The following is a 12,845-nucleotide window of genomic DNA, read 5'->3' as shown; positions in this document are numbered from 1 at the left end:
TGTGATTACTCCCTGCCAGCTGCTCTCCCAGGCTGCCAGCCCCTGAAATCCTATTAACCGAGTTTCAGGAGAAATAAAGTTAATCACCTCCTCCAGCTGCTCTTCCTCCTTTCCCTTCTCCTCCTCCCAGCACAGAGATTGCGGGGGCGATGCTGGGAGGCTGCTCTGGCTCCTGGGGCTGCCACTGACCCGGTGGCCCCGGCCCTGGGCTGAGAGGGGCTGCAGGGCAGGGCAGGACCGAGCCGGGCCGAGCCGTGCCGTGCCGAGCCGGGAGCGATGCCGCTGCAGACAGAGATCCTGCGGGAGGTCTGGGCTGCCGATAGGTCGGTGCCGGGGGCAGGGTGGGTGGTGTGGGGTGGGATCTGTGGGGTGAGATCTGCTGGGTGCGATTTGCAGGGTGGGTGATGTGGGGTGGGATATGTAAGATGGGATCTGCTGGGTGGGATTCACTGGGTGGGATCTGCAGGATGGGATCTGCAGGATGGGATCTGTGGGGTACGATTTGCAGGGTGGGTGATGTGGTTTGGGATCCAGAGTGTGGGATCCGCTGGGTGGGATCTGTAGAGTGGGATCTGCTGGTGGATCTGCAGTGTGGGATCCGTGGGGAGCAATTTGCAGTGTGGGTAATGTGGGGTGGGATCTGCAGGGTGGGATCCCCTGGGTGGGTGATGTACTGGGCACCCCCAGCGCACTTCTCTCTCCTCCCTTCTTTTCTCCTGTTTTCAATCTCAGTGCACTTCAGTGAGCAGTTCTATCACGGTGTTGTTTCTTTGGGGGTTGGCGGGATGATGCTCGTTGATTTGCAGAGAGGAAAAGTTCCTTAGATGGGGATCCCCAAATTAAGCTCCTTGCTGTCCCCCCGGCCAAGGCAGAGCCTGTCCTGTGCTCCTGGTTAGGAAGGATGATGTCAGGCAAGCTCGACCCAGTCGAGACAGGGAACCAAATGAACCAAATGAAAGACTGACCTTTCCCTCTTTACCAAAAACTGGGGCAATCCCGTGCCTCAGGGTCTGTGAAAGCCCTGAGCCTTTTGGTTTCTGTGCCCCACAGCCCCAGTGAGGAGCCGGGGAGCCCCCAGCAGCACAAGCCCAAACAGGTGAGAAAAAATCCTTCCCCTCCATCCCATGTGCCACCATCCCCTGCCGTGGCTGTCCCCGAGGGCTGGGGACATCAGAGACCCTCCAACCCCAGAGTCCACACCAAGGCTGATTTGGGGCTGCTCCATTGGTGTGCTGCAGCCTGTGAGGGCATGAGATTTTTGGGAACTCCCTCCAGAGCAGGTGGGTAGAGACAATTCCACAGCCCTCCCTTCTTTGTGAGTCCTTCTGAACCCCCCTCCATCACTGTGAAGCACCCCATGAGGAAGGTTCCTAGTTCTTAGATAACAGTTTAATTAAGCCCCTCAGTTAAGCTGTAAACTGTGACTCACTTTCCCCAGGCCATGACCCTGAAAGCCAGACCCCCTTTCCCTGCATTTCAGAACAGCCCCCAGGTGCCCCCAGCCTTGGAGGGGTCTCAGCAGCAATTTCATCCCCCACCCAATTTAATTTTTAATCAGCAGCTCCTCCTTGAAGGCCTTTGTTAAGTAAGGGAGTAGTTGCCCACCCTGCAGCTGCTTAAGGGATTAGGGGGTGCAAAGGAGATTTTCTGTGTGAGCTCATGACACGGAAGAAAGCAGCCAGTTCCCAGCTTCACCATGGAGCCCCCAGCTCCCCCTCCCCAAATTCACAGCCCTGGGATATCACAGGGATCCATCAGGATCCCACTTTTTGCAGAACGCCTTCACACACTGCCCTGGAGCATGAGGGAGAAGCAGGGCAGGACTGATTTCCTGCAAGGGAGAAGATGCTCTGCCGGGCAGTGGAAGCCTCAGAGCACCTGGATTTGCTGAGATCACTTTCTGAGAGCCCTGAGCTGACACCCACTCCCCAAACACCTCCTGCCCAGAGCTAGGTGCTGACCCACATGCTCTGTATTTGGTAAATCCGGGTTATTTATAGCCCCAGCTCACCAGGATTAGATGTGCTGTGCCTAATCCTCCTGCTTCCCTGCTCCTGCTGACCTCCTTGCCATCCTCAGGAGCCTCTTGTGGGTGTGAGAGCTGATGGAGGTGAGAGTCCAGGCTGTCTGCCCCTCCCTATGTCCCCTGTCCCAGCTCAGGTGCCCAGTGAGGCCACCAGTGCCCAGAGTGGCTCCCAGCCAGGGTCCCCATGGCCACAGTGAGATTGGTCCCTCTGTGCTGGCACGGTGTCACAGCAGCACCATCATCACCTCCCTCATCTCCAGGGCAGATGTTCTGTCTGTCTGTCTGCTAACAGACCTTTCTGTTTTCCTCCCTCTGCCTTCCTTGGGGGGCTGCCCATGGTAAGTCACCCTTTGGAAGGTGTCAGTGCGTCTGTCCCTGCTCCCGTGCTGGGCCAGGGGAAAGCCCGGCTGTATTTCTGAAAGGGACCCAGTGCTGATTGAGCAGGGGTTCCCTGTAAAGGGAAAAGGAGTTTAACGCTGGCACCACCTCTGCAGCACCGCCCATGAGGGCAGAAGCTGAAGAAGAAGAGGCAGGAGCCCGGGCTGGAGCCCGAGGCCAAACCACGGCGGCCGCGGGTGAAGAAACCGAGTGGGGCAGGGGCTGCAGAGGAGGCTCCAGCCCTGGCACAGGGTGAGCACAGATCCCCCACAGAAATGGGGGAAATGGGGGGAAATGGGGGGAAATGGGGTGCCCCACCCTGCACCTGAGGCGCTCTCCATCCTGGGCATCTCTTGAAATACACAGGGGTGAAGAAGGTGAGGAAGAAGAAGGAGGAGAAGGGTGAGGAGGAGAGCGACAAGGACCCCTCCTCCAAATTCACCAAGGAGCCTCGGAAGAAGAAGGAAAGCCTGGCTCCCCGCTCCCAAGTGCCCAAGAGCTCCAAGAAGCCACAAGGTGCGGGGGCAACTCCCACCCCTCTGCAGGCACTCGCTCGTGTCCCCTCGTGTCCCTTCGTGTCCGTCCCCCTGTACCATGTCCCGATAGCACCGTCGGTGCTCCCAGTGCCTGCGGGGGCTTCTGTTGGGATTTCTGCTGGGGTTCTGCCCATCCCCGGCAGTTTTTGCCTAAAACCCATCTGCGGACCTGGGACAAACGGGGTTGTGGCAGCGGAGCTGCGCTCACTGCCTCGATCGGGGAGTTGGTATCGAGGGGGACAGTGGGCAGAGGGGGTGACACACTCCCTGGGTGGGTGGCACTGAGCTCCCCGGACACTTCTCGGGAGCGAAAAGCGGCTCGGATCGGCTCGGCTCGGCTGCGGCCGCGAGAGAGCGCTGTGGCTGCGGCCGCGGTGCCCGGAGCTGGACACGGCCCCAGCCCCGCCGGACCCCGGGGGGACAGCAGGAGGGTCAGACCGCTGCCACCACCCTGGGGACAGCAGGAGGGCGACCCTGCACCACCCTGACACAACCCCCCGGGGACAGCAGACCCTGCACCACTGGGAACAGGGCACCATCCCGGGGGACAGCAGGAGGGTCTGAGCACTGCCACACCCCTGGGGACAGCAGGAGGGTCAGACCGCTGCCACCACCCTGGGGACAGCAGGAGGGTCAGGGCACCATCCCGGGGGACAGCAGGAGGGTCAGACCGCTGCCACCCCTGGGGACAGCAGGAGGGCCGGGCACCATCCCGGGGGACAGCAGAGGGTCGGTGTGTTGGCTGATGCCACGGTCACCTCTGGGCAGAGCCGGCTGAGGATGAGGATGATGAGGAAGAGGAAGAAGAGGTGGAGAATAAAAACCCGCCCAAAAAGCTCAAGAAGAAGGTTCCCAAAGAGCCCCTCTCAGGCGGGGGGGAGAAGAAGCTGAAGCCCAAGGGTGAGTGCCCAGGGATGGCTTGAGCCCAGCTTTGGGATCTGTCCTTGCTGGGAGCAGGGAGGCGCCTTCACTGTCCCGGGGGGCTCTGGGGGCTGCAGAACCATCGCCCCCTCCCCAAGCGATCTCCCCCCAGCTCAGCCCTTTCTGCTGCTCCGATCCTGTTCCATCCTTGTCCCCATCACTGCCCGTTCCCATCCCCCTGGCTGCTCATCAGCTCCTCTGTCCCAGCAGAAGACAAGAGTGACCCTGACAGCAAAGCCAAATCTGCCAAAAGCACCAAGAAGGAGCCAATGTCCGTGTTCCAGGTGAAGAAGGAGAAGAAAAGCAAGAAGAAAGGTATGGGATGAGCAGGAGGAGGTGGCAGCCAGTCCTGCTGCCTGATGGCATCACCCTGAGCCCACAGCCCCCAGTGTTGTGTGACCATGTCCCCCATGTCCCTCACAGCTGCCACCAGCAGTGATGAGGAGGACGATTCGACTCCAGCACCAAACCCATTCGGTCAGAGAAGAAGAAAAACCCAGCATCCCTCTTTCAGACTGGTGGGGACCCCCCAAAAGAGAAAAAATCCAAAAAGAAAGGTGAGAGCCCAGCACTGGAGGGTGGTGGGTTCAGCGAGCTTGGCCATGGAGAGGGGTTACAATCACTGATGTTGGCATGGATCTGTACTGAGCTTGGTTTTGGGGCTCAGTAGAGTCAGGATCTTCTCCCTTCTGTGTCCCTATGTGTTCCTGCCAGCAGCTCCTCCCAGAGGAGATGAGAGTGAGGAGGAGACCCCAGAGACCCTGCAGAAAAACTCCAACAAGAAGGGGAAAGCAAAGAAATCAAAGAAGGTACAAAAGACCCCTGAGAGCCATGGGGAACCCCTCAGGGCAGGTCAGGAGGTTTGCAGCATCCCCCAGTGAGAGCCACCAGAGTGTCCCCAAAGCCAGCGGCTGCAGAGCCCAGGGGGGATGGACAGCAAGGAGCAATGAGCTGGGGAGGCTCTGGGGTCACCATCCCCTCTCACGCTGCAGCAGAAGGAGGAGAGGCCCCCGTCCCCTGTGATCGAGGTGGAGAACCTGGAGGAGTTTGTGCTGCAGCCGGCGCCGCAGGGCGTCACCGTCAAGTGCCGGGTGACACGGGACAAGAAGGGCATGGACAGGGGGCTCTACCCCACCTACTACCTGCACTTGGACAATGACAAAAAGGTGATTTGGGGTGGGGCATGGAGACCCCTGGGGCTCTGCAGCCATCCCAGAGAGCACCCTCAGGGTTTGGGGGGGATGCTCGCCTGCATCCCACTGCTCTGGTGTGTCCTGAATGGGGCTGCTTCCCTGTCCTGCAGTTCCTGTGGGTGGTGCCTGGGAGGATGAGCTAACAGAGCTGGAGAGCCACTAAAGCTGGGCTGGGCTCAGCCCCTCCTGCCCTGTAATGCAGGCAGGATTTTGGGGATCGTCTTCATGACTTGCTCAAGGTCATGGCAGTGACTTGTTGGGGACAGCAGTGACCATGGCAGTGACAATGTCCCATTCCCACATGGTCCCACTGCTCTACCAGGTGTTCCTCCTTGCTGGGAGAAAGCGTAAGAAGAGCAAAACCTCCAACTACCTCATCTCCATCGACCCCACTGACCTGTCACGGGGTGGAGAGAACTTCATCGGGAAGCTGAGGTAGGAGCAGAGCTGGCACCCCAGTTTGGTGGCACCCCAGTTTGGTGGCACCCCATTTCTGCAGCACCCTCTTCCCACTCCATGGCTTACAGGCTGTCCCAAGCTATGGCTGGCGCAGACGGGAGGTTAAATTCAGCATTTCCCACTGCTGTGTCTGACCTGAGGAGTGGTGGGGGGCTGAGAGGGGAAAACAAGCTCGGCCGGTTCCTCCCAGCAGACAGGTCATGGCTAGAAAAGGCACCTGGCAAGTCCCAGCCTGCACTGCCAGCAGCCACACAGCAATGCTGGGGGTCCCTGTGGTGGCAGCACCCAATCACACCCCGATTTGGGGGTTCCTGAACCCAAAAAAATCACTGGAGAGTGGGAAGGTTGGCATTAGTGGGGAACAGCACTGGGGGTTTGCAGCCAGACCAAAACCAAGGCTGTGCCTGGAGAGAGGTGACAGAGAGGGCAGAGGGGACTCAGTGACCTCAGCCACAGCCATGTCCCACCCTTGGCTGCAGATCCAACCTGATGGGAACGAGGTTCACCGTGTTTGACAACGGCGCCAACCCCGACAGGGCCAACGCCGACTGGTCCAACGTGCGGCAGGAGCTCTCGGCCGTGGTCTACGTAAGAGCAGCCACACAGGAGCCCCTTCCCGCCTCTCCCGGGCAGGGAGAGAGGGGTTCCCACCCTGCACCCCTTCACTGGGGCTTGCAGACGTGTGGGATGGGCTGGAGCCACCCCCGAGCCCTAGTTCAGCCCCCACGAGAGGCTGAAACCTGCGGTGGTTGCTGGTTTGAGGGACAGGGTTTCTCTTGCAGGAAACCAACGTTTTAGGGTTCAAAGGCCCCAGGAAGATGACTGTCATCATCCCTGGGATGAATGCTGACTGTGAGAGGGTGCCCATCCGGCCCCGGAACGTAAGTCAGGGGCCAGACTGGGAGAAACTCCTTGGGAGCTGGGTTTGCTGGGCACCACCTTGGATTTTACCCATCGTGGGGCATGGAGAGGCTTTCAGGTGTCCCTGGGAGGTGGGAGACATGGTGTCTGTTTTTTTCCCCTTGATAGATCTCATTTCCAGCTGGGTCCTGTTACAGAGGATGCCACAGGAGGTGGCAGGGCTCTGGAGGGGTCCCCCCAACTCTGCTCCCCTCCCCAGGATAACGACGGCCTCCTGATGCGATGGCAGAACAGGAACATGGACAACGTGATCGAGCTGCACAACAAGGCCCCAGTGTGGAATGATGAGACCCAGTCCTACGTCCTCAATTTCCACGGCCGGGTCACCCACGCCTCAGTCAAAAATTTCCAGATCGTGCACAGCAGTGACCGTAAGCTGGGACGGGGGATAGGGTGGAGGAGCACTGCCTCATGAGCTGGCCCCAGCACCCACTGTTTTTGTTGAAGTTCAGTTTTTTCATGCTCTGGAGTCTTGCCTGCCTTTGCTGGAGCTGGGATGAAGCCAGACAGAGCTCCCTGCAGGAGCTGCCCTTGGGCCCTGGTGCAGGCAGGGGCAGCGTGTGGGGCTCTGCCAGGCAGATTTAGGGCAGGGACAGATCCTGTGGGGTGCTGAGCCCCCATCACACTGCAGCCACCCACCCAGCCCAGAGCACTGTCCCCAGCACACACCCCACGCTGCTGGCAGGCTCACCCTGGGGTGCACTGCCTCGGGGACAGTCCCTCAGCAGTGGCAGCAGCTCTGCCTGCATGCGGCTGCTCGTCACCTGTCCGGCGCAGTCAGAAACCCTTGGCCTCCAGGGTGTTGGGTTACGGGACAGAAAAAGCCTCTTGAGGGCCCCTGGTTATTTTTACAGATTTCCTGTCACCCGCCCTCCAGCAGCAGCCATCCCACGGTCTGGGGAGGGGAGGGGAATGAGTGGGGTCCCTGTCCCTTGGGGGGCTGTGGCACCCAGGGAAGGGGGTGCTGGAGGCACCAGAGGGTGCCATGGGAAAACGATGCTTTTTGGTGATCTGTGCTGCAGCACAGCACAGGAGCCACAGGCTGAGTTTGGGTGGGCGTGCGTGGGCAGCTTCTTTGGGCCTCTGCCGCGTGGGCTGGCTGGGTGCACAGGTGACAGCCCGGTGGCTCCCCTCTCTCTCACAGCTGACTACATCGTGATGCAGTTTGGGCGTGTGGCGGATGACGCCTTCACCATGGACTACAACTACCCCCTGTGTGCCGTGCAGGCCTTCGCCATCGCCCTCTCCAGCTTCGACGGGAAGCTGGCCTGCGAGTAGCACCTGCACCGGGGCCACCGGGACCACTGGGGCTGCTGGGACCACCGGGACTACCGGGGCTGCTGCCAGTGCCCCAAGGATGCTCCTGCATCCCTGTCCTGCTCCACTCCCTGCATTTCCACCTTCCTGCAGTCTCGGCTCTTCCTGGGGCGGTTCAAGGCACCAGGTGCCCACTGGGTGCTGTGGGATGCTCATCCAGCTGCAGCCACGCTGCCTCTCCAGGCAAATTCGGGGCAAATCGCTGGGATGGGGCGATGGCAGAGCCAGGCTGGAGGTCAATTCATATTCAGCAGATGAGGCTGACTGCAATCCCTGTCTCGTCCCTTTGGACTCAGATCCTGGAAGATCATCCACCCTCCCCCCGCTATTTTTTTTTTTTGTTGGTTTTTTTGGGGTTTTTTGTTTGTCTGTTTTTGTTTGTTTGTTTTTGGGGGTTGGTTATTTGATTGTTATGGTTTATGCTGTCCCAGTGAGAAGGTGGTAGGTGGTCTCCTCACTTTGTGTTTCCTCATCCCTGCCCACATGCAGGTGGGCTCTGCCTAAGCTCCCAGCTAAAGCCCCCATCCCAGCTCATTGCCCACCAGGCACAAAGCCTCTCTTTTGCCCCATTTTGCCCTGGTGTGAGTGGATGGCTGGCACCCATGGTGTGCTTGCACCCACTGGGTCTCACCTCACTGCCCAGAAATTGCTTTTTAGGGATTTGGGGCCCTAAGGAGCAGCCTGGCACCGGCAGCACACGGGCACGTGCCGAGGGGTGACAGTGCCAGCACAGGAGGGCTGGCAGGCACGTGAGGCAGAGCTTGCATTGCTGGCAGGTGGCCCAGCTGGGCCAGTGCTGCCAGGAGAGACCTGGAAGAGAAAACTCAGGGTGCACCAGGAAGCAGTGAGTGACTCACGAGGTGTGGCGCGGTGCTGAGTCACGCTCAGCACCCAGGCAGGCCCTGCTGAGCTCCCCGTGCCCTCAACCCTTGCCCCCTTACTCTGTGGTGCCCCTCACGTGCCCCAGGTGGCCCCACAGGTGGTGCTCTCTGCTCATGAGAGGCGGTGGACAGAAGGTGCCCTGTCTCAGATTGATGGGGAGATGCTGAAGAGAAGCAGGACAGCTCACGCCCCCAGTTCCACCAGTTACGGGGTGAGGATTTGGCTGCACAAACAAATCTGATTAATTCAGTGGTGAGAAAAATGGGGACATGCCAAGGGGCCCTGAAACACCATCCTCAGCTCTCTGGTGCTGTTTCTCACCTGCTCAGCTCACACACTGACTCCAGAACCATGTGGGATTCTCTTCCCAGGACATAAAGGGGTTGTTCCCCTATTCTGGGGGTGATATGAGCCCCCCAAGTCAATGCAGCTGAGAGGCTGCTGTGGCAGAAAGGCTGAGGAGCAGATGGATGAGATGGAGGTGGTTGTGCAAGAGGGATGCTCATCCTCTCTGGGCAGTGTCGCAACATCACCGTGAGCTGAGCATGGAGTTGAGGACAGATGACAGTGACAGGGGCACCAAGTGCTGCTGGACCACTGGTAAACATCTGCCCCAGTGGCTTTGCAGATGGGAGTGGAGCTCTGCCCCAGCTGTATGAATCTGGGCTTCGTGATTCTTGGGCAGATGCTCGTGGTGGGGCAGGCAGAGGTGGACAGCTTGGGGACAAGCCAGCCCGTGTGGGACATCATACATCACCCACACAGCCAGCTCAGAGATCATTTTGTGAGCTAAAGGGAGAACCAGTCACAGCAGTTCAGGGCCAGCATCCCTGACGAGGTATGGCCAGCAAATGTGGGGAAAGCAGGAGCTTTCTGCCCAAATCCAGCCACAAGCCCAACATCTGTTTGAAATCGGGACGAGCTCAGCTAACGGTTGAGCCAATGCTTGTCCCCATTTCCTCCAGTGCACGGAGAAAAGAAGCAGCCTGGTGAGAGAGAGGGCTTTGGGCTCCCCACATTCTCTCTGCTGTTATCCCAGCTGCTCCCCAGGTTGATTCTCCCTCCCCTCACCCAGAAACTTTCCATTTTCCATTTGCCCACTGTTGCTTGCAAACCCTTCAGGTTTCCCTGGCCTGTCACCCGTGGCAGAGCAAAATCCCTGTCCCGGGTGCCCCTTGCAGCGTCACCCAAAGTCAGAGCAGCCGCTGCATCAGCCGCCCATCCCAAATCCCTTTTACAAACCCTCTAACGCAAACCAACTGTGGCAGAAGAAACAAACGAAAACAATTTAATGGGGCGATGGATGTTCGGGCCCTTTGTTTGCGCTGGCTGTTAACACCAGAGGAGATGAGGGATGGAAGCAGTTGAAATGTGGATCTGCTCTGGCCGGCGGAAAGTGTGACGGATGCGCCGGCAGACCAATGGCTGAGGATGCCGGGGTGTGCGTGGGTGTGAAAGGAATGCTTGCTGCAAGAAAAGATAAAAAAAAAAAAAGAAGAAGAAAGAGCCTTATCAATGGTGTTTGAGTCCAAAGTGTGTGTGTTCCTCGGAGAAAGGGTTTCCTCAATCGCCAGGGATGATGTTTTCCCTGCAGTGTGAGACTTTGAGGTTTCTGAAGGTTCGTTTTAGGGGTGCTGGCTTTGGGCTGGTGCTGTAGGAGTGGATTTAACCCCACAAAGTGCTCGTGCAGGGGCACAAGTGTGGCCAGTGGCCAGAGGCGACTGTCGTCAGCTCCTCAAGGGAACCTCTTGGGAAATGAGTTTTATTTTTGCAGAGGTGCTTATAAGGCAAAGGGGAGGAAGAAAATAAGGCCCCACCTCGCTGCTGAACCCATCCCAGCCAGGACCAGTGTCCCTGCAGTGCTGGTGGCTCTCTCTGTGGTTCATCCCCATCCTGCCCTGATGAGTGCAAAGACGCTGGTCCAGAGCTGAGCAGGCAGGTGGATGTGGGGGCTCTTCTCCAACCACTCTTCTCAGATCCCTGGGGTTTGGGGGGCTCCACGCACCCATTTCTGAGCCCTGCTCTCTTTGGGGGGCTGACAGATATTTCTGTGGGTTCCAGGAGGCAAATGCCCCACTGGGAAGGCAGCCTGAGGAGGGAAGGGCTGGTACATCCTGGGCGGTGTGGGAGGGGAGACCAGCACTGGGAAACTCCTTGTCCAGCAATGGAAGGGCTGGAGATGTTTGGTTCCCAGCGAGCTGCCATGGCCCCAGCCCTGGGGGTCTCTCTCCAGCTCTGAAGCGGCAAAATTTTAATTAATTAAAGAAGTGATTGCCATGAGGTGTTCTTCTCCTCCCTCCCCCTCCCCTTCTATTTATTTGGTAACATTTTTTAGAGGGGAAGGCAGACTGATTGCTGGTGGGCTCAGCAGTGGCTTTGCAGAATGGGCTCCTTCTCGATGCAGCAAGTGAAGGCAGCAAGCAATGGGAAAGCCAATATTTTTCAACTGCTTTTTAAAAGGAGTAATTTTTTAATTAGTGAATCCATTCTGGAGAAGTGTTGGAGTTTTACAATGTTGTAGCTGTTCTTGGTGTGTTGCCTAGACTTGGATGTTCTGGCCATAAGAAAATATTATTTATGGCGTTGCAGCTTGCAGCTCTTTTATATTATAATTTGAGAAAGGAAGTTGCTGTTCCCACCAGTGGACAGAAAAATAGCAGAAACAAGGACCATGGACTTCTGAAGGAGGAAAATAAATAAAAATTAAGAGGCAGAATGGAAACAAACCACTGAGCCAGCCTTGAATCTTTGCACTCCTGAACAAGCTCATCCCAGCACCACCATCAGTTGTGCTGGATGCTGCAGCCAGACCCCTGCCCAAATGGCAGGGCCAGAGCAGCAGGGACCCCCTCAGCACTCCCCTGCTCAGTGTTACATGTGTTCCTCAACATTTGCAGATGAGGATTTTATTCATGGGCTAATGCACACTTGTTTGCTCATGCCTTACTCAGCCTAAACTCCTATTGAACTCAATTAAGGCTGTCATCTCCAGGAGCACTCAATGTCATTTTTGCCCAAGTAAGGGATGAGTAACGAGGCTCTGAACAGCCCTTGGAGAATAGCAGCCATTTTGTTGCAGTTTTTGGTCCAGATTTCTTACAAGTTAGCAGCAGGCCAAGGGTGGAAGAATGCGATATGGCTTTATGAATCACACACAATTGCTGAATGCGCTGGATGCTTCACAGCCCGTCACTTCACGGGCTGAAGCATTGGCTGTCTTGTCCCAAAACGCTTGAATACAACCAAGCTCATGAGGAAAATTAGAAAAATATGTTTCTGGAAGGGATGGGATGCAAAGAACATCCCTTCTCCCAGCAGGGCGCTGGGAGGATTCCTCACCCTGATTTATCTCTGGGGGTTTGGGGTACTGTGGCACAGGCCTGTGGAGGCCCAGGGGGACTGAGGCTTTTGCCCCTTTTGGGGCTGCAGTTCCTGATGGTCGGGCTGGGTCGTGGCCAGGGGTTTGTGTGTGATCAGCTTGCTGTGGCTTAGCACATTACCACCCATCAGCTCGCTCAGAGGAAGTGACCATGGTGTGGATCCTGGCTGAATACCCTTGAGAAATCCCAGCAGTGTGGGCTGAATTCCCACCCTGGGCACCACGGGGTGTGTGCCTGGGAGAAACAGGGAATCTGCAGATTGGTGGGGTGTGGGGGACTGAGAGTGTGTGTGTGTGAGGATGAGGATGTTTGGAGGGGGATGAAGATGTCAGGATGGGAAGGAAGAACAGGATGAAGATGTGTGGCAGGGCATTACAGTGTGCAGAGGACAATGAAAACGTGTGGAAGGGAATGGAGGTGAGCAGAGGGACACGGGTGAGTGAAGGGGAGTGGGAATGAAGAGTAGGCACAGAGGGTGATGAAGACGTGCAGAAGGGGATGAAGGCGTGCACGGGTGACCCAGGCTGGCTGCGGACGGGACAGGACAAGACGGGACAGCAGCACCTCCATGCCCTGGCCCAAGGCCGCATCCCAGGGCCGCATCCCGGGAATGCCGGAGGGCGAAGGAGGAAGAGGAGGAAGATGAGGAAGGCTCATAGAGGGCGCTCCCATAACCCGGGCCGGGCCGAACTCCAGGACTGCCCTTTCCCAAAAAATAAACCTCCCTGCGTAAGCGAAGTCCCGCTGCCCGCTACCCCGACGGGGAGGTCGGGAGGGTCGGGCGGGAGGAAGGGCTGGGAAGAAGAGGAGGAGGAGGAGGAGGAGGTGGAGA

General features: G+C 57.8%; 1 protein-coding gene across 1 annotated transcript; it reads left to right on the top strand.

The window, feature by feature from the left end:
- The first annotated feature begins 276 nt into the window (after nucleotides 1-276).
- TULP1 (TUB like protein 1) lies at nucleotides 277-7,750 on the top strand. Its single transcript, XM_030965825.1, is given in 15 exon segments — nucleotides 277-323; nucleotides 1,051-1,096; nucleotides 2,539-2,656; nucleotides 2,771-2,920; nucleotides 3,709-3,840; nucleotides 4,072-4,176; nucleotides 4,285-4,311; nucleotides 4,314-4,418; nucleotides 4,579-4,670; nucleotides 4,854-5,027; nucleotides 5,377-5,489; nucleotides 5,993-6,101; nucleotides 6,296-6,394; nucleotides 6,634-6,805; nucleotides 7,579-7,750. Coding segments are annotated over 15 exon segments (1,623 nt in total). The 3' UTR covers nucleotides 7,713-7,750.
- The last annotated feature ends 5,095 nt before the right edge of the window (nucleotides 7,751-12,845 follow it).

Source organism: Camarhynchus parvulus, chromosome 26 (genome assembly GCF_901933205.1).
Source record: "Camarhynchus parvulus chromosome 26, STF_HiC, whole genome shotgun sequence".
Classification (NCBI taxonomy): Eukaryota; Metazoa; Chordata; class Aves; order Passeriformes; family Thraupidae; genus Camarhynchus; species Camarhynchus parvulus.
This window is presented reverse-complemented; position numbering and strand designations above follow the sequence as displayed.